Source organism: Peromyscus eremicus, chromosome 6 (genome assembly GCF_949786415.1).
Source record: "Peromyscus eremicus chromosome 6, PerEre_H2_v1, whole genome shotgun sequence".
In the NCBI taxonomy this organism is placed as follows: Eukaryota; Metazoa; Chordata; class Mammalia; order Rodentia; family Cricetidae; genus Peromyscus; species Peromyscus eremicus.
In genome coordinates this window covers 57,505,155-57,526,897 of record NC_081421.1, presented here as the reverse complement: position 1 = coordinate 57,526,897, position 21,743 = coordinate 57,505,155, and the positions used below count along the sequence as shown (strand labels likewise).

The 21,743-nt window shown below is 41.7% G+C and overlaps 1 protein-coding gene and 1 non-coding gene across 2 annotated transcripts in view; one reads left to right on the top strand and one right to left on the bottom strand.

The window, feature by feature from the left end:
* Dchs2 (dachsous cadherin-related 2) overlaps positions 1-21,743 on the bottom strand; it is a 216,061-nt gene that overhangs the window by 83,289 nt on the left and 111,029 nt on the right. Inside the window, exon 3 of the mRNA XM_059265537.1 lies at positions 17,936-18,167. Coding sequence (XP_059121520.1) covers positions 17,936-18,167 — 232 coding nt within the window. The remainder of the gene's footprint in view (positions 1-17,935; positions 18,168-21,743) is intronic.
* Positions 4,989-5,060, top strand: Trnaq-uug (transfer RNA glutamine (anticodon UUG)). The gene has a single exon. It is a non-coding gene; the product is annotated as a tRNA-Gln (tRNA).

Below are 21,743 nucleotides of genomic sequence, written 5' to 3'. Positions count from 1 at the left end.
TCTTCTTATACCAGCATATCCCACTTCCTCTAATAAAATGGCAATTTTATATAACCCTGTCTTAGACAGATGTGCATTTTATACTTGGCTTAATCTTGTGGATAGTTCTATAACCTATATTGTTTATGGGTTTCTACTGTGTCCACTGTATATTTAATTTAATTTAATATTTTAAAATACTTAACAAATCTTTCCTAACTTTATAAACCTAGATACTGACATGAGCAGTTGGCACAAGTATGGGCTGACAGCTCCCATTTGGGAGGCCCAAATACCCTACCTTTAGATCAGAGGCTCCAGCTCTTCTCTCTCACTCAATCACATGACATATTCTGAAAACTCCAGAGAACCAATTGCACATATCAACTCCCTCCAACCTATCCTCACCTCCAGTCCTAACCTGTGATTAAAATATTCAATCTAAAGGAAAATATTTCTTAAAGCCAGACCAAAACCCCTATAATAACCAGACCTGTGTAGTTGATTCTGTCTCCTGAGGAAATCCCATGAAAAAGTCACAATTTTGGCAACTATAGAATGAAGAATACTGTATTATCTGAAAACTAGATCACTGTGAAGGCATCAGAGTAAGTGGAAAGGTCTGCTTCCAAAACACATATTTATTTACAACCTCTGAAGTAGGCTTTCAGAATAGGGTCTGTGCATGAAACTGAAAGATCTCAATATGAAACCACCCTAGATTTATGGTGGTTTCTAGATCCAATCATTATAGTGCTTCTAAGAAGAAATGAGCTGGCCAGTGGTGGCACACACCTTTAATCCCAGCGCTTTGGAGGCAGAAGCAGGCATATCTCTGTGAGTTGAAGGCCAGCCTGGTCTACAAAGTAAGTTTTAGGACATCCAGGACTGTAACACAGAGAAACCTTGTCTTGAAAAACAAGAAGAAGGAGGAGGATGAAGGGAGAGGAGGAAGAAAGAGGAGGAGGAGGAGAAGGAGGAGGAGGTAGGAGGAGTTAGGAGGAGGGGAAGGAGGAGGAGAAGGGGGTAGGAGGAAGGGAAGGAGGAAGAGAAGGAGAAATGAACCAAGAAGAGTCAAATGTAAAGAAGGCCACATAGAGATGAAGGCAAGGTTGGAGGTGTGCTGCCAGGAGCCAAGGATTGCTAGCAGCTATTGGATGCTGTCTGGGAGAGAGAACACTTAGTTCTCCGACCCCCACAGGCATCAAGCCCGTAGACACCTTGGTTTCCGAATTCTGGCCTCCAGAACTGAGTCGGTACTATGCTGTTATTTAAGGTCACTTGGTCCGTGGTATTTTGTTACAGCAGCCCTAGGAAACCAACTCAGATAGTAAGCACCTGGTGGAGCATGGTTTTTAAGCCATAGAGCCTTGGCTTTCAGGGATGACTTGGGTGATTTTGCATAGAGGCCCCTTCTCTTCTGTGTATTACCTTCTGATTGAGTACATCATACAAGACATTCAGGGAAAATGGTTAAAATGGTCAATATGGGCAGAATATGGAGAAGAGTCAGTGACATGTAGAAAATGGTCAATCAATATTGTCAACAAACGAAATGACCACAAATTTAGTTTAAAGACCTTGACCAACTTGTGATTCTAGAATCAGGACACACCTCATGGTTGAAACATTCTCAATGAGCCAAGCAGAGGAGGTTGACTCATAGACAGAAAGGCGTAGAAGAACAAGTGCTGGGTCATTTCAAAGCTGCTTTTCTTATAAAAAATTAAAGCAAAAGTAATCCTCTGTGACACTGGCTACACACATCTGATTCATGGATCAGTTCTGAACTTTCTCTTGACATCATTCAGGAAGTCATCATGTGTGATTCTCTGTGGATTTGGTCTGTTGAGCCTGGTATAGAGCCAACAACCCTCTACCGATTTCCCTAATGATACTCATTATCATTAATAGACTAGAGCTCCATATTCTTATATCTTTAAAGCATATAATTTGCCTCCTTCTTCCTAGGAAGATTCTGACAATGGGAAAAAAACTATTTTTGAAAGACTTAAAAATAAAAATAAATATACATAATAAAGCCATGCTTTTATTATTGTTGTGCTTTCATGTCTATTTCGGGTTCAGTGGCTAGAGAAAATTATAGTCTTCATAGAGAGACTTGTGTATGTGTGTGTTTGTGCGTGTGGCAGTTGTAACCAAATGCTGACTCACACATGCATTTCAGTGCTGCTATAATTACCTTCCAAAAAATAAACAGCAAGATAACTGACAGATGCTCTTAGAATAATAAGACAGAAGGCTGGTTTATTTTGATGCTCTAGAAAAAAAATTAAACTCATAACTGATCCAGTCTATCTGTGTGGAACAGTGACAAACAAAACATTCCTTCCCCCTTTATTGTCTTCTTGACTGTCTTCGCTCTAGCCCCGAGTATGGACTCTGCCTATCTGAAGTTCTCCATTGTGATGGGATGAACTGATGTCTGCTCCACCTAACCATCTCACAGGAGACGGGTCACCACACTCTCTGAGCATCCGAGTCCCCACAGAAGCCACAGAATCTTAACGGCATCTATCTGCCGGAATTTATGGAGTTCAGAGAGCAGCTATACATGAAGCAGACACGAAGCTGAGCTATAGATGCTTCCATTTTACCTCAGTGTAGAATATCAAAACTCCCACATACACGGTAAAGGACCCTATACATGTGCAGAAATGAAAGGACTACTACTGTCATCTGTTACATTAACTCCTTGTCTTTCATATAGACATTCAAGCCATGGCAAAGGTTCAGGAACTTTTTAAAGAAATGGTTTAGCCCGGAAATAGTTTATCCTGAATTGCTTTGACATAATTTACCTTAAGAAAGATGTGGTCAGATTCTACAACTTACTTTAAATATGTAACATCTAGCAGAAGAGACATTAGAAATCATTGGACAGGCTGGAGAGACGACTCAGCAGTCAAGAAGGCTTCGTGCTATCCAGAGGAGCTGAATCTGGGTCACTTGCACCCACCTTAGGCAGCTCACAACCACCAGCAACTCCAGCCTCAGAGGACCTGACTTCCCTTTCTGCTGTCTATAGAACACCTGCACCCATGTACACACGCAGACACACAGATCCACTCACACACACACACACACACACACACACACACACACACACACAAAGACACACACAAACATACACAAAGATATGATAAATAGATGAGACAGATAATTTTTAGTAAAAGTATTTGAAAACATTCTTTCACAAAGAAGTTACCTATGTAGTTTAGAAAAAGAAAAAGAAAACTTGAAAATTCTACTGGTTTTTTTCAACCTCAATGTGAAGTTGTGCATCCAACCACCTCCCTTTTGTGGGTGATTTAAGTCCTAAGCAGATGTGCTCCCCAAACACACAAAACAGAGTTAATACCTTGATATATAGTGACTTTGACTCACTTTCTGATGGTCTCCTCTAAATCAGTTATTTTTAATCCTTTGAAGAAGTCTAGTTTTAAACTGTGTAGCTAGTCTTTTCCATATATGTATTAAGTAATTCCAGGACTTTCATAAGAAAAAATGATGTTGTAATTTTGACTTCAAAGTAATACTGCTTATCTATATGGTAAGTCTTGTTGGGGCGTGGTGATTCATACATGTACTCAGCAGTGACATCATGAATGTGAAGCCAGCTTATAATACAGTGAGAGTCTGTCTCCAAAAAAATGCATAAATAAATAAATATTAGTATCTCCCAACAGTGTATGAACACATACATTTATATATTGGGAAATAAATTTACAGTGCTCAATTTGAATAGAAAATGGCATGAAATTCTTATAATCTTATTTTAGCCTTTTATTTTCACCAAAAATAAGATCAGTGCTCATTAAAAATATGAGGCTTACAAAAGGTCAATAATCATTTTTATCTCATATAGGAACATCTTAAAGCATTGAGGCCAGTTTTTTTAAATCATTCTATTTCCCCTCCAAATTTAACTTTTCTACAAGGTAGCAATTGCAAATCTTTAGAATCTCTTCACTCACTCTTAAAAGGAATCACCACAAAGCAAACTTCTGTACATTTGAACACTTTCTCATCTCATTTGATGCCCACCATAGCCTGGATTTGTGTAAAACGATTCTTGATTCCTTTAGAGAGACTGGAGTTTGGTGAAACCAAAACATGCCATATTTTATTGGGAAACACAGCATGGATGGGTTAGAAAAGGTTAGTTAATCAGTTTTTCTGAAATCTGTTGGATCAATTAGAAAGTTAATCATTTCTTGGTGATGTAAATAACTATTGCTTATTGATCATCAGTTGAACATTTCAAAAAATTAAAACTATACAATAAAAATTAGCATTTTTCCTTCTTCAAGGAAAAAAGGGTCAAGATTTAAAAAATCTTAATTGAAAAATTAATTAATTAATTAACTGAGAAAGAAGAGAATGAGGAGGAGGAAGAAGAAATAATTAACAGAAAACTCCAAACCTCAGGGAAAATGCTTGAAAAGCTGTAGGGATGGACAGATTTCAGGAAAAGTGGTACCTCTGGCCAAGACTTCAGGGTTCTAGTAAGAACATGTTAACATGAAAACTGGGAACATGGCCATCTACTGTGAGGGGTGCACCCTGTTCAGCATGACCTAAGTATATCATTGGGAGTTGGGAAAAGGGTGGGCAATAGAAAAGAAAGTGGATGAGGAAGGGAAGGTTTCCCTAAAGGGTGCTTGTAGTGGGTAGCCATTTCAACTTTGATCTGGAAGTTCCAACCCCCACTGAGGCTTCAGCAACTGTCACGCCTACAAGGTGGGGCCAAGGGAGGCCCCTGGAGACCCAAGATCTGAATGGGCAGATCTGAATGGGCGAGCTCTCTCTGTTCCGGGACCCTGGACGGTGGAGGTTGACCGATCAGAGCTCCAGAGAACACCGCTGGACTGCGATACACCTTCCCCAGACACTGCGACCTATCTATCCCTTCATTTGTAAGTTACCCACTAAATAAATCTTCCTTTTAACTACGTGGAGTGGCCTTAATAATTTCACCAATTGTGGGCCCCATGGTGTAATGGTTAGCACTCTGGACTTTGAATCCAGCGATCCGAGTTCAAATCTCGGTGGGACCTCAGGTAACTTTTGCTGGGCGGTGGTGGCGCACGCCTTTAATCCCAGCACTTGGGAGGCAGAGCCAGGCGGATCTCTGTGAGTTCGAGGCCAGCCTGGGCTACCAAGTGAGTTCCAGGAAAGGCGCAAAGCTACAGAGAAACCCTGTCTCGAAAAACCAAAAAAAAAAAAAAAAAAAAAAAAAAAAAAAAAAAAAATAATAATAATTTCACCAATAGGTGCTCTTGAAGAGTCATCTGCTCTGGAAATGGCAATAAACAATTTGGTTTGTCAGTGGGTGGGCCACAAGGAGGGTGTGGGTGGGTTGAATGGGGCGGAGTTGCTGAAATCATGGGGAAATGTCTATCTTTATGTCATAGATGGTGAATTAGAGAAAAAGAATGCGGATGCAAACTACAAGCCATCAATGTGTTTACCTTGAAACTGGAAAATTCAAGATGACTGAGGTGGAAAATTCCACCTTCATAAGGCGTTTTTCTCTATGGCTGGTATTCTGGTTATTAAAATATCTAACCTTTAATGGTGGCATGGGCTGGTTTTAGACATTTGCTATTTCTATGAGTTATGTATGTTATAGAATTTAATCACAGTACTGACTAGGTGCTCCAATTTACCTGAATATAAAATATTGAAACTCCCACACACATTGTAAAGGACTCTATTTATATGCAGAAATAAAAGGGATATTACTGTCATCTGTTACATTAACTCCTTGTTGTTTTTTTTTTATATAGGCTTTCATGGCTTTCTAGTCTTATCCTCATTCATCACATACCCCAAGTCGTCTTTATTGACCAGAATAAATATGGAGTCTATTCTAAACCAGTAAAGCTGACATGAGCAACAGCTTCCTTCATCGTCAATTGGCTAAGTGTGACATTATAGGAGAGGTGATCACCATCCCTCCAATCACAGGCAGTGTAGGACCTGAAATCTGTTAAAGAGCCATGCTTCTGAAGGTAGACCTCCCCACCACCTTCACCACACATGCTCATGTCTGCAGATGCAGAGCTTCTCAGCCATGGCCTTGTCATGTCTCATGACGTTAACTATCACTCACATGAAATAAGACAACCACAGGACATCAAAAGCTACAGAAAGGAACCTTAGTGAGGAACTTCTGTTTCTGCATTGGACTCCCTTCCCAAAAGCAACTGCTTTGTAAAATGTGAATACACATTCTCTGAAATCATAAGTCAACAACAAAATGGCTAAAAATTAAGTCCTGACAGAAGACATTAAGCAACATACTGGATTGAGCCTTGACTCGGATAATCTGCCGAACCCTAGTGATCATGAGTGAACTTTCCCTTTAACAACCTCATGGTGATCAGACTGCAGGAAACCAGACCACAGGCTTCTGTAGGAACAGGCTAGGGATTGAGAGTCTGCCCAGGGTTTGTCTGATAAAATTATTCCACCAAGTTTCAGTTGAAAGATGAACTAGACATAAATCGCTTCATATCCAGTAGACTGCAAAGGAAATTGTCTGGTTTGAAACTCAGTGCTAGAGCTGGTAAACATTTCTTTGAGAATTCCTGAATATGAAGCAGCTCTTGTATTATTCTGCAGTCTGGATTAACAATACAGATAATGTGGAAAAATTGAAGCCAAGAAAAAGCTTAAGTGGTACAGACATAGCACTGGAGATGACCTCAGTGATGCAGCATAGGCCAGACACAGGATTCCTGGGGTTCCATGGTGTGTGTGTGTGTGTGTGTGTGTGTGTGTGTGTGTGTGAGAGAGAGAGAGAGAGAGAGAGAGAGAGAGAGAGAGAGAGAGAAGGGGGGTGACAGACAGACAGACAGACAGAGACAGAGAAAGACAGGGAGACAGGGAGGGAATATGAATGAGGACAGATATTTCCTCAAGGCATTTGAGCAAAAGCAAGGCACAAGTACTTTCCAGAGGAACACATCGCCATTGTGAGGGTTCAAAGAATTCTCTCAGATAAAGATCCAAGCTCAGGGTTTAAAAAGAAAAAAAAAAGAATGAGAAAATACATTAGTGTGAACGAATCTGAGAAACAGTGATATATTTAAACAGGAAATGACTTAAGGAAACAGACCAATGCTCTAGCTAAGACAAAAAAAATTCAAAATTAATTCAGCCATGCATTCTTTGTTAAAAAAAAAAAAAAGGAAGGGAGATGGTCCAGTGAGTGAAGTTCAGATTCTCCACACGCACACAAAAAAAGCACATACCTACAATCCCAGTGCCGGGAGAAACAGGCACAAGAGGTTAGCCATTCTAGGCAAATCAGCAAGCTCCAGTATCAATGAGAGACTCTGGCTCAAAGAATAAGGTGGGGAGTTATAGAGGACACCTTTGCCCTCCACATGTATGTGTATGTACATTTATTCACACCTATACACATATGCACACCACTTGAACATACACTTGTACACACGTGTTCACAAACACACACAAAAGAAACAATACCACTAAAATACTCTCCAATTAGTTATTTCTGCTCTGTCTTACTGCTTTCTTCTTGTGGACAAGCCTCATTATACCTGGGTTATTATAATATCTAGATTTTCTACTCCCATAATCCACCTAGCACACTTGTGGTGATATTTTAATTGTGCTGAAATATGATTTTATTTGTATGTTAATAAATAAACTTTGCCTGGAGATCAGAGGTCATAGCAAGCAAGCCATAAACAGAAGTCAGGGGGTGGTAGCCCACGCCCTTAATCTGATCACATGGCCGGCAGAATATCTGTGTGGTCAAGGACACAGTCAAGCATAGTGACACACACCTTTAATCCCAGTACCAACCACAGAGACCTGGAGGTCTGTATAGACAGGCAGTGATGAGGAAGTGATGGCTGGGCTTAAAGACAATGAGAAGGCAGAACAGGAAAGCAATAAAAGTGCAGTTTAGACAGGAAGACGCTCTCTCTCTGGGGAAGCTACCGCGTGGTGGTAAGCTAAGGCTAGTTGTGGCTATTCGCTATTTCTCTGATCTCTTCAGCTATTACCTCTGTATTTGTTTCTGTGTTTCTTATTTAATAAGACTGTTTAGAAATTTGTCTACACATACCACTCCCAGAGTTGTCCACGCAGATCAGTTTTGTCACATCACATAACTGATCCAAACCTTCACCTCATACCTTAATTCTAGCAATGTCACTGTGTCACTACATTCTTTCATAAATGCCCACTCAGCGGAGCATCCAGCATTCCCTTGCCCACACTGTCCTTGTCAGATGGAATCATCTCCCCCTGTCATTAATTGGGTAGAACAGAAGGAGACAAAACATAACTCGGGAGTTGTAATCAAAGATTGACCTTTCCCCCCTCCTATTTAAATTTATTTTGGGCAGTTGGCTGTTCTTCTTCTGTCCCAAAGGGAAAATTCAGGAACTTCCAATAGTGACTTCAATAGTCACTATCAGTCAGTTATTAATAAAATCCCTTCTGCTACTCAAGGTCACTGTCTTAACTTAATAATACATAAAGGACATCAGAACTCTAGCCTTACCATGAACTCTACGTAGGAAGCATGCTCCACGTCAAGTCATTGGCTCCTTCTCTTTGTCTTTGATTAGCTCTTGTCCTCCCCCTCACCTCACTCACAGGAGTTTCTGAATCATCCATGATTGAAGCAAGGGAAGAGGAGGAAGAGGATGGGCAGAAGCTCTTCCCTGACAGACGCTGTCATCATGACCTAGCATGAAGACTTCTTAGACTGCACAGTCATTTAAAACTTGTTTTCTTTTCCAGCGATTGTGTCCATCAGCTTCCCATTGCTATAACAAATACTCAAGGGAATCAACCTAAAAGGGTTTGTGTGGATCATAGTTTTGACTCAATACAGGTCACATGGAAGGTAGCTCAACTTGTGATTCCCTCTCCTAAGTAGTGTTCTGTCTCCTGTGAGCTTCCTGTGTTGATGGCAGCAGGGGATGATCCTATCTGACAAGGAGAGTGTGGGCAACAGAATGTTGGAAAGCTCCATATACTTTGTGGCCTCTTGTCCCTGTTGTTTTGGGACCTGTGGGGAGACAGCCCACTGTGATCACAGCACATGACAGAGGAAGCAAAGACAGAGAAAGAACAGGAGATGCAGTCCCAAGATCACCTTCAAAGGCACCCACTGAGATCCCTTCATCTCCCCGTAAGCCCTGTCTCCTACAAGTTCTAACATCTCCCAATAGCACACAGGCTGTGGACCCAGCCATCATCCAATGGGCCTGGGAAGGACTTTCAAGATACCAACTATAGAAGGTAGACACTTGGCTACTTTGGAGCCGCTTTGTAATTTCTAATCTGAAGCTACCTTAGTGGCATCTTCACTCAGAATGTTTGTTGCTGTTTCTCTTCTTCTGAAGAACTGGAGGCAGGCCCTGTGGTCCTCAAAAGACAGAACCTGAAAACAACATGTTTCTCTCTCCGAATCTACTGAATCCAAGGGAACCATCAAGCTCTGTACATTCCTACAAGCTCCTGGAATGTGGTTTGTCTCCACTTCAGAAATGACTCCTTTATTCTGCTGCCAGTCCTTTTTTCCATTCAGATTTCTCAGATGACTGCCAGACACAAGTCTTCTGTGAACCTTATTATTAACTCAGGGAACATATAGTACATTCTCCAAATAGTCAATAAGGTGCAGGTACCTCACTCCAGAGCAAACCCATAACCCAAGAGCAGCTCCTCAGAGCTATCCATCTTTTCCCTCCAGTCTGCCAACCTTCTATACCTTTGACAAGGTGGGTGTCCTTCATATAACCCACATAACATTTACAGTTCCTGTGCAATGCAGGTTTTGTTGTTTATTTTGTAGCTCAAACTTACATTTTCATTTCTTGTTATAAATACCTACCTAAAATTGTCCACTCCCAGATCTGATTCTCTGAAATCATTAGGTTTTCTACAACTTGACACACCAATTGGAGCTGTTCCATAAAGTTCCACAGCCCATGTTCCATTTGACCCATAACATCTTGCATGGTTATTCTAGATTTTGCAGAGTTCTTCCTATTGTGATTGTGTTCAGCACATGGAGATTTTTCCTGAGCTATTCTTTCTTGTGGAAAACATGCATGGTTCTCTTAATGAGGCAGAGTGTCTAAGAATGCAACTCAATGGCAGGGCACATGTTTAGTACATGAAAGGCCCTGGGTTCAACCCCAATACCCACCCTCCCAAAAAAGAAATGAAAGAATAAAAAGCAAAAAATGGGCATGTTTGTTTGTGGGCATGCATGGACGCTTGAGCTCAGTGTCGGGCGTCTTCAAAACTTGCTTCTCCTCCATCTTGCTTTTTGAGATAGAGTGTTTGTTGAACCTGGAGCTCATCTGGCTAAACTGGCCACTAACTCCCAGGAATCCTTTGGCTCACAGAAAGCTTTTTGTTGTTTTATAATGTGCTGACCCAAAGGGGAATTAATTGAGGAGTCCAGGAAAAGCAGCAAGAAGGGAACAACCGTCAGGCATCACACCTGGGTCTAGGAAAGTTTGTTGAATGAACATTTATCACTTGAAAGAGGAGAGAATGGAAGAAGGTGGGACTCTATACACCAAGCATTTCAAATGTGCACTTTCTTTAAAAACTTGAACCCCCAAAAGACGTAGAAATCTAGGAAAGTCAAAATGTTTGAATTTAACCTTCTTTTTGTTCAGCTTTACTGGAGCACAGCTGACAAAGAGAAAGTGTAATTTGAGTCCAGCGTGTATATGTGTGTGTGTGTGTGTGTGTGTGTGTGTGTGTGTGTGTGTTTGCGCGCGCGCATGTGTGTGTGTGTGTGTGCGTGTGTGTGTGTGTGTGTGTGTGTGTGTGAGAGAGAGAGACAGAGAGACAGAGAGACAGAGAGACAGAGAGAGAGTTAGTGGGCATGTTTGTTTGTGGGCATGCATGAAGGCCTGAGCTCAGTGATGGGTGTCTTCAAAACTTGCTTCTCCATCCTGCTTTTTTAGATAGAGTGTTTGTTGAACCTGGAGCTCATCTGGCTAAACTGGCTGGCCATTAAGTCCCAGGAATCCTCCTGTCTCCACTTCTCCAGTGCTAGGACTACAGGTGCACACCACCATGCCCAGTTTTGGCATGGGTGCTAAAGATCCAATTTGGGTCCTCAAGCTTGGGCAGCAAGCACTTTGCCAACAAACTGTCTTCATCCCCTGAGGCCAACATTCTTCAATAAGATTAACTCTAGTAAAAGTTGAAGGGCCAGAAAGCATCTCTATTTAATATACATGCCACACATAAAATATAATTGTGCATACTTTTCATACTAAATAGTGAAATCATAAATTAATAGCCCTCTTAGCATATACATTTATCAGCTTGAAATATGTAATACTACATCTTAATACTTTAAAGTGTCATGATTGTTTGGCTTCCATTTTTTTATGACCCTTGCAAATCATTCGCTATTGGTTCGCTATGTTCGCTATTGGTATAAGGACCAACTTCAACCTTGAAAAACAGATACTGATAAATTTACAGATTACTAGTTATCGTGTTTTACTAAGTATTTGGATTTACATACTGTGCTGATCTGTTTTCATTCTCAACTTGGCACAACCTACAATCATCTTTGAAGAGTGCCTTAGTTTGGCCTGTGTGGCACTGTGTTGATTTTTTTAGTTGATGTGGGAAGAGCCAGACCCTTGTGGGCATCACTATTCCCTCCTCAGAGGATCCTGAACAATATGCAACAAAATTAGCTGAGAACAAGCAAACAAGCAAGCAGAAATGTGTGGATTTCGCATTTTGCTCTTGGCTATGGATGTGATGTGACTATCTACTTGAGTTCTGACTTCTCAGTAATGTCTATGATCTGGAGTTGTAAGCCAAATAAACTCATTCTGCCTCAAGTTGCCTGGTGCTAGGATATTTTATCACACCCACTGGAAATGAAACTAGGACCTATCCAAGTCCTTCACTGCATTGTCATTGGTCTATGTTCTTCATTACGTAACATCTTTATTTTTTTAAATCCCGTTTATTAGGATAAAATGGGCTTTAGATTTATAGAGTAGTAAAAAAGGTAAGATGAAGATCATCTTTCAACTGAATCTGCCAGATAACTTTAAATACTTGTAATCACTAGTTAAGTGATATTAACTTTCAGAATCAAATATTTTGGAAAAGATGAGCTATTCTTAATCACAGTGGAAATCCTCATTATAAAATAATCTGTGGGTCATTACTTAAGTTGTAATATATAGGCTGGTGAGAAAGAACAGAAATAAGAACAAAAGCCAGAATTATCTCCTAATGTGGAACCTAAAATAAATAGTCCAAAACAGTAGTAACCCAGACTGTAGGATATCAACATCGATTTCCTATTAATCATTGATACCTACAAAGTCTCATCTATATTTGTTTTGTGATATGGAAACTTACCAACTATTTGGGGCATTAGTTGTAGCAGCAACAAGGACTAGAATGGACATTTTACCTCATAATGAGAACCGAGGAACTTCTTAAGAAAAAAACATTCATTGCAATATTCCACTAAACTATTTAATTGAAAAAGGTAAGTTTAAAAATCAGTAGTTAATTTGGTGCTTCAAACAGGCTTGTATAGGAAGTCACAATGAGAGATCAATCTTACCTGTAATTACTTGTACAAGAGAACCTGTATTTATCTTACCTTTTTCCCTGAGCTTAAAAGCAGTCCCAATGATTGAAAGAACACAAGAATGGAAGTTCAATAAGAAGACCAAGGGTTAGATTTATTACTGTGTCCATGTGAGTAAGTCAGATTCACAGGGAATCTGAAGTTGCACATGGACATAAAAATATCTTCATCTACTAAAGTTGTTGAAATCTCAAGAAGGCAGTGTATGAAAAAGATGCTTAATATATTATGTGAGACATGATCTTAACCATGCTTTCCATATTGTGGTGGGTGGTTTGAAAGAAAATGGCCCCCAAAGGGAGTAGCACTATTAGGAGATGTGGCCTTGTTGGAGTAGGTGTGGCCTTGTTGGAGAAAGTGTGTCACTGTGGGGGTGGACTTTGAGATCTCCTATGCTCAAGTTACACCTAGTGTCACAGTTCAGTTCCTGTTGCCTGTGGGTTAGGATGTAGAACTCTCAACCCCTTCTCCAGCACTGTGTCTGCCTGCATGCTACAGTGTTTCCCAACATGATGAGAATAGACTAAACCTCTGACATTGTAAGCCACCTAAATTAAATATTTTCCTTTATAAAAGTTGCTATGGTCCTGGTATCTCTTTACAGCAGTTGAAACCCTAATTCAGACACATATATTGCCCGTTTCCACCTTTGGACACATCACCAGATCCCGTCTGCTTTAATTCCTTCCTTTGTTCAGTGAGGCAATTGATTTATGAAGATCTTTCCATTTTTGTGAGTCTCTGCTCTTGTACCGAAAGCACTCATGAGGAATTTCTCTAACACGCTTTTGTTTCCTTTGAAAGAAACATTTACTCATTAGGTGCTCGTGATTAATTTCAGATTCTGTCTTGCATGTACAAGAAAAATCATGTATTTGGCACAAGCAGGCTCACATCCCTTATAAAACGAGGTATGGTATTAATTTATTAACTACACAGCAGAACATCAAATGTTAAGCACAGGAGAGTGGCAATCATGAAGAATTATGAGAATCATGGCGTGGTAAGAAATCTGAGCATAGAGCTAACATTAGGAAAGAATCTGCTCTGGAAGCAAAGACAAACAGCCTTGCTGCATTACTTATCATCTGCACTAGAGTCCTCACAATTCATACAAATGACATATTGCAGTAACGTTGGGGCACAGCTGCCCTGGGCTGGCAGTTGGCCACCCATTTCATTATTTATTTTTCTGCAATGCAAAGCTTGAACTTTGTCTATACTACAACCAAACGTAGGTTGGGTGGCATAAACCTGCTCCGCTAAGTACCACTGAGAGGAATGTCTGCCTGTGTTGTTCACGGATGTACTCCACACACCTAGACCAGTGTCTGGTCCATTCAACACTGTGAATGTGTTGCACAGATGATCTGGCTTCCATTTTCTGTCTTGGTTTTTTGTTTTTTGTTTTGTGTGTGTGTGTGTGTGTGTGTGTGTGTGTGTGTGTGTGTGTGTGTGTGTGTCAGAGGTCTGCATCAAATGTTTTCCTCAGTTGCTCTCCACCTTATTTTTTTGAGACAGTGTCTCTCACTGACCTGGCAGTCAGCAAGCTCCCAGGAGCCCCTTTGCACATATAGCCCCAGATAAGGTTATAGACACTGAATTGGCAATTAAATTGCTCTTCAGTGAAAAATAATTAAGTAAATAAGACATAATTAGAGATAATGGGTGGCTGTTTTATGCCACTATGAAGAGTATTTCAAAAATGGAAGCTGCTTGTTGTGGTGGCTCATTTCAAATAGGAAAAGTATGCTAAAGAGACAGAGGCAGAGGGATCATCACAAATTGGATGCTTGCTAAGACTTTACCTTGGGTCAGCAAGACGACTTAACTGGTAAAGGTGTTTGCAGCCAAATACGAAAACCTGAGTTGTATCCCTGGAACCCACACTGTGAAAGGCGAGGATTGTGTTTTGCAACTTGTTTTCTGACCTCCACATATGGTCATGTACACAACACACACACACACACACACACACACACACACACTGTAGAAACAGATTTAAGCAGAATGAAAATATCTATGTATAAGTTATAAATAGAATAAAATACATGAGAGGAGAGCTATTAATAAATCTGCCTCTTGTGTTTCTTCCTCTTAAAACAGAGTGGTGTGCTTCTTGCCCACATCAAAGCAAGCCAGTGGACTGAGACTGAGAGTAACGAAGGCCCCAGTCAGTGCCTCTCTCCTCGTGCCTGGATGCAGTCTACAAAACTGTTCTCTGAATGAGCAACAAACACAGCAAACCAGAAACAGAACAGGAACACAAACCCACAAGAGAAGACAACCATGACTCTGTCACATCCACTTCCAGTTTCCTTCAAAATATTTCTCTTCCCAGAAGAGCACAGTAAGTCTGCACTCTGGTCTCAATGCATGGGTCTTGGTTGTGGCACAAACAGATCAGTGAGTGAGCTCTTCTTTTTAGCAAAACAGGAGCCTCCAACACAAATTACACAAGCTTTCAAACAGCATGCATGGTCCAAAAGAAAAATCACCCAAAGGAAGGGTGGATGAGACTGAATGCAAGAGAGTGGGTGTCCTTCAGAGATGGGTAAGTATTTTGGGAAGCAGTGATCTTGTAAGTGGACTCATTGGGTCTCAACATTTTCACACTATATGACTATCTTGCCTCTGCCCTCCTGTGTAAGAATTCAGGCCCCAAGGGTATAATTATAATCAAGGGTACAGTGATTGGATTGAAAAGTCCCACTGTAAACAGACTGGTCTCCGCCTGGAAAAGAAATGAATAAAGCCAGAGACAGAGGGAGGAGAGAAAAACCAAATCTTCACACAGGTTGAGAGAGTTGAGAGAGTTTGTGAGTCCTAAAAAGAATTGGGAGGAAGGTACAGGGTCCCTGGCCATGCTCTGTCACAGATAGGATTTTAAACCTAGTTTTGTTCCTTATTATCAGTGGTATTCCCATGCAATTCCTTAGGAGGGTGCAGGAAGAATTCAAATCACTTTCCAGTTATTTCTGGTGTCATTTATTCATTTATTTCACAAGTACTTACTGACGGAGATGGGATCTCAGGATTGTTTATTGCTACTAGCTTTGGAGAGATGGGCTTTACAGTGAAAGAAAAGTTACTAAAACACCACGACTCTACAACAGGATAACCATATTTTAATACTACACCTTTTCTTCTCTGAGAATATCTGTTTATAGGGCATGTTATATGGCTGTTACAGAAAAAAAATATGGGGAGTCCATAAAGCCAGAAGCAGCAATTCTGGGTATGTGTCCAACGAAAATAAAATCAGTATGCCGAAGAGACACCTGCCCTCTTCTTTTTGTTGTGACATCATTCGTAGTCACCAGGATATGGAACAGACCAAAGGCCCACCAGTGCATGGGTGAGGAAACTGTCATGTGGATACACACAGACTAGTTAGCCTCTCGAACGATAGTCTATGACCTGTATCTGTGGATATCCTGGAGGACATAATGCTAAGTGAAAAAAAAAAGCCATGAATAAAAAGACAACCACTCCCTGATCTCATTGTGGAAGTCAAAAGAAAAAGTCAGCTTCACAGCAGCTGAGAACAGAATGGGAGTTGCCAGGGGCTAAGGGTGAGGGAAACAGAAGGACCTAATTAACAGGTATTTTGTTTCACTCAGGCAGGACGAAATTTCTGAGTATCTATGGTACATGATAGTAACTATGATTAATACTAATGTGAAGACTCAGTTGCTTTAAAGCAGGTCTTAATTGTGCTGACTACAAAAGATGAAGTATTTGAGGCAACAAGAGCTACTAGCTTGATGTCAGCATTTCATGATGGATCTAGACATGGAAAACCTCCTGGTACTCCAAATGCACACAGGAACTTCTCAGTCTCACTATAGGAACTTCTGGAACACAGTGGTGCAGGTTGGAGACTTTCTATTCCCTGGATGACTTTGTCCCACACCCAGCTAGCACTGACACTGCTGCATTCTCCAAAGGTTAAAACAAAACGTTACCAGCCCTCCTGGGCCACTCACAATTTGTGATTAAGTGCAACAAAATTCCAAATGCTGTTTGCCTGAGAAATGTCTTCCATCCAAACGCACAACCATCAATCCTGCCAACAACAGTAACCCAAGGCTGCTTCCATTACAAATTTGGTCTTTGCTTAGAAAAAAATCCCTCTGATCTGTCCCTAGATAACAACCCACATAAAGCACTCTCTGTGATTAGTAATGGCATTTGCTGTGTAGAGGGTGCCAGGAAGGGAGGCACAGGGCTGACCATGGCCCACAGGGACAGAAATCTCTTCTGTGAACAGAATGTATAACAGCTCATTCTTCAAGCTCTTCCGGGGGGAGCCAGGATGATGAGTGTGCTGTCTTTTAAAAACAATTCACTAAATGCTTTTAGATCCTATCTCCTGATTATGGCTGACTTATATATTTTTGGCAATGTTACTGCCCTGTGGGCCTGAGTACAACAGGCAGTTAAGGTTTTCGGTTAAGATGAATTTTAAAAAAGCAGAGATAAGCAGACAAATTTCCTACCAAAATGTGTTCCTCTGATCTTTGAAATGTTAAGGGGCCACGTCAGTGAACTATTTTGAGCAAGGAAAGTTTTGCCTTGTAAAGACCATGAGGTAAACAACTCATGTCACAAGCCAGAGAGAGCACACCTTGCAGGCAGGAAGGGTGACAATGTAGTGGAGCTGGGTGAAGGGGCAAACTAAGAGCACTACAGTGCCTGTGCAGACCATGACTGGCTTGTCATATCTATGGCCATCACAAATAAGACAAGGTAACTTGGTACCTGGCTGCTGTGGTAGAATGTCCTCTTGAAGGCTAACTACCTATGCACACATGCAACACATTATTAAAATAAAAAGTGCATTCTGCCCATTTCTCAGATTCAATAACCTTTGGCTTGGCTTGTAGCCTTATTTTGAAGCCAAAATATCTATAATTATTTCCAATGCTACTTGAAATCTTAAGTCTTATATCCAAATATTCCAAACATTATTTTGATGACAACAAACACAGGAAAGAGAAAGAAATGTCTTAAATATTTATTTCTAGGAAACGCAGACCACTGGGTTCTTTGGAAGATAAACAGTTACTGTGTTCAGGAAATTAAAAGGAGGACTGACCTTCCGACATGGATGATTGGCATTATTATGAAACTAAAGATCCTAAGAGCTCGGTGAGCAGACGTGAGACTCATCCAGGTCTTGGCTAACAAAGCACCAGCCCATTTCAAAGACACAGCGGTGGCTGTCAAGTAGTTAAGAAGTTTACTAACAGAGGGTGGAGCTGTCCCTAGGTCACATACCTGTAATGGAGTCAATGGTGAAGAATGACGACATGTCTCCTGGGATGAGTTCATAAGCCACCGCTCCGTACGTCCCAGAATCCCTGTCACTGGCAAGAACGTTGAGTATCTCAGTGCCTGGTGGAGTTTGGCCACTGATGCTTGTCACATAGGTCGATGGATTAAAGATAGGGTGATTATCATTCACATCCTCCACTTCCACCCGGACAAAAGCTTGAGCACTAAGACCACCCTGTGAGATGAACAATGAGCAGTGATTACAATTGGGGTTCTGTGGATACCGGAATCCAGAATAAGTAATAGCAATCCCCAAACAGACTTTGAAGTAACAAAGTGATGTGCATGCGGTCACGCGCGCGGTGCGTGTGTGCGTGCGTGTGTGTGTGTGTGTGTGTGTGTGTGTGTGTGTGTGTGTGAGAGAGAGAGAGAGAGAGAGAGAGAGAGAGAGAGAGAGAGAGAGGAGACTTGTGTGATACTGAGACTGCAGAATGCTCAACTCTATGCTACACGCATCTGTATCACACCGCCTCCCAGCAAGGCTCAGCAATCACTGTAGGAGAACAGGCAGAAAGGTGCTTATGAGAGCCAGAGACAGTGGATGACGACAACAAAGTGGAGATTTACAGACACAAGCAAACAGTTTCACATATGAACACACAGGGGCTGTAACAGTGTCATGAAACCTGTGTAAGCTGAAGCCAGTTAAGATTCCAGCATGGACAGGGGAGGGGACATGAGGTCCCAGCCCTCTCTAAGGACTATTAGTAATCGATAGCTGCTGGAAGAGGGAGAGTCAGCCTTCCTAAAGGTACAGACCCCGGGAGGTTGATCACACTCCAGTGGAAGGCTACATACCCAAGGGTACATGGACTGTCCTTAATGGTTTGGGGGTTTGTTTTGTTTTGTTTTGTTTTGTTTTGTTTTTTTGGTTTTTCGAGACAGGGTTTCTCTATGTAGCTTTGCGCCTTTCCTGGGACTCACTTGGTAGCCCAGGCTGGCCTCGAACTCACAGAGATCCGCCTGGCTCTGCCTCCCGAGTGCTGGGATTAAAGGCGTGCGCCACCACCGCCCGGCTTTGTTTTGTTTTTTTAAGAGGACACAAAGTTGTGTTCATAGAGAAGGGAGAGAAGCAGGGTGGGTCTGAGAAGAGCTGGACGGTAAATATGTTCAAAATATACTATACAACACTCTCAAAAAACTAATAAAAACTAATAAAAATGGTGGGGGAAGCAGTTTATCCTTCTTGCTGCAGCCACGTGGTTTGGGAATTCTGAAATGTCTTGGTTTTAGAAAGGGTATGCCGTACACAAAGCACTGGGAAGCGCATCCCAGACTGTTCAGTTCGTGTTGGCTCCGTCTAAAACCAGAGGGGAGGGAGCAAATACAATCGAAGAAAATCATCTCCTTGGTTTTCCCTGTTCTGAAGGAAAACATCTGTTCTTGCTTCCTGACACCATTTTCCATTTCTATCTGGCACATTTTGAGACTTTGAGTTCTGACAAAAGTCCTTGGTAAGTCACCACAGTACAGGGCGGCGGGGGGGGGGGGGCACTCAAGTGTGCCCTCCTCCCAGGCCCCTTTTCTTCTTTTTGCTGCCTTTCTCTGCTATGGAGGAAGACATCAAGAGGAGAGGAAAAGGAAGGACAACTAAGAAGGCGTAGAAAGAAAAATGGGCCATGCAGATACTCAGAACACACGTGGAGGGGACAGGCTGGGAAAGACAACATGATGGTCAAGGTAATCATGAATCCAGAAACAGCTCTCACTGCTGTTCCATGCACACCGTCCTCTGGGGATTTAAAGGACTGAGAAATCTATGGTTAGATATAATGCGATTTTCCGTGTTCTGATTTGAATGAAGTGCCGGCGTCCTACCAGTTACATTTAGAACTGAAGAAACACTATCTGGTTAGGACCAGAATAAAAACAGTATGCGCTCATCCACCTGTCTGCATGATGATAGAGAAAACCAGATAACCTGCAGGAGTCCAGAGGGAGGCGGGAGAAGGGACTGCAGACTGACGAGAAGCATATAGAAAACACACTTGCCATCTGGCATAGGGCCTGCCGTGATTCCCAATGGCCTGCCTTCTCTTGTTTTCCCTGTTTGCTTTCCTAGTCTATTTCTCCTCAAGCTTACACAGCTTTGTAGGTTGAAAGAGGGACAGGGAAAGCAAAATAATGAAAAGAGAGAAGACAGCAAGAAGGAAATGCCACACTACCAGCAAACCCTCCATAACGAGCGTCTTAATTCGGTGAGGATCCTAATAAGGAAATCCTGTAAAAACAATCAAATGTCAGCTGGACAACAGAGGGATTTGATGTACTGCCACAGAACAAGGGATCTTCTGGAGGCCAAGTATGGGCTTTCACTGTCTCTTGGGCATAAACTCAGTGAGCACCTGCTGAATTCATCAGGCAGGGAAACTTTCTCTTATAATAACCAACTACAAATGCCCTGGGAATGTCTAACACAGATCCCTCCCTAGGTTGTCACAATCTCACTTTTTAAGATTTCTATGGCTTTCCTCCTACCACAATAAGAAACTAAGGCCCAGGGCTGGCTCAGGGTACCGAAGACTACGAGCATCAAGTCTAACCTGGAGTAAAGCTTCGCTTACCCTCTGAGCCCTTGATGACTTCTTGTAAACTTCTTAAGTTTCAAACTTCCTCTGTGGTAGAAAGACCTTATTTCATGGAGACTCACATGGAGATTGAAGTAGTCCCAGTGCATTATATATTGTATATTATGTATTTTATGGTATATATTACATATTGTATATTATATATTAGCTCAGGCTCCATTGTAGGTAAAAAGGAAGACAGGCTGCTGTTTCTATGGAATATGGTCCAGGAAGCAGATACCACAGCACTTTTCCTATCACCCAGGGGAACAATTGAGAGCTCAAAGTGCCGGATTTAAAGCTCGATCCATCCATTTGCAAGACCAGAACACGCCAAGAGTCAGCCTGACCCTAGAAAAAGCTACCTCTTCTGGAAAGTGTGTAAGGTGAGGGCATGGAATCTATATTTTCCCAAGCCTGTCACTGAAATGAAGGGCATAGTACAGATGGAAGTACTTATAATAATTCATAACTGTCAACTATAAGGTCCGGTACACAACTTTCCTGAAGAGAACGTATCTATTCTGTCTGTTCACCCCAGGCAGAGGGGGCAGCAACAGATCAAAGAGAGGATTCTACAAACAAAGGATCCCGTCTAGCTGGGTAAAGCAGTAGATATGCTGGACTCACTTACGGGTGCAGGGTAGCTTGGGCAGCTGCATCCCTGAAACACCATACCAGTGCATGACTGACAGCTCATGGATGCTGTTATCACTTGAGTTCTAAACACAGCTTACTCACACTGCTGAAGAGTCTCCTTCTCCCAACAGTTGCTTACCCCATAGATTATATATCCCAGGGAGAGGAGGTAAGGAGCCTCCAGGGTGGTCTTCTCCCTCCATGTGCAATGTTGGTGGTTCCAACCTCATGAGGGTCACCTACAGGTGAGCACAACTGCTCTGATTCAAGATACCAGCAGTGAGCATGTTCAACCCAGAGGGAATGGCCATAGTAGATCTTACAGGCTCCGTATCCTAAATACTTAGGGACAGATAGGTTTGTATAGGAATTCAAAAAAATTTGCATTTTAGAAAAGTAATGCAATGCATCCCATTGGTAAAATATATACTCCAGGGCTGGCAAGATGCCTCCAAGGGTAATGCTGCTTACCATCCAAGCCTAGGAACGTGAGTTAGAGCCCTGAAACCCACATAAGATGGGAAGGAGAGAACTGACTCCACAAT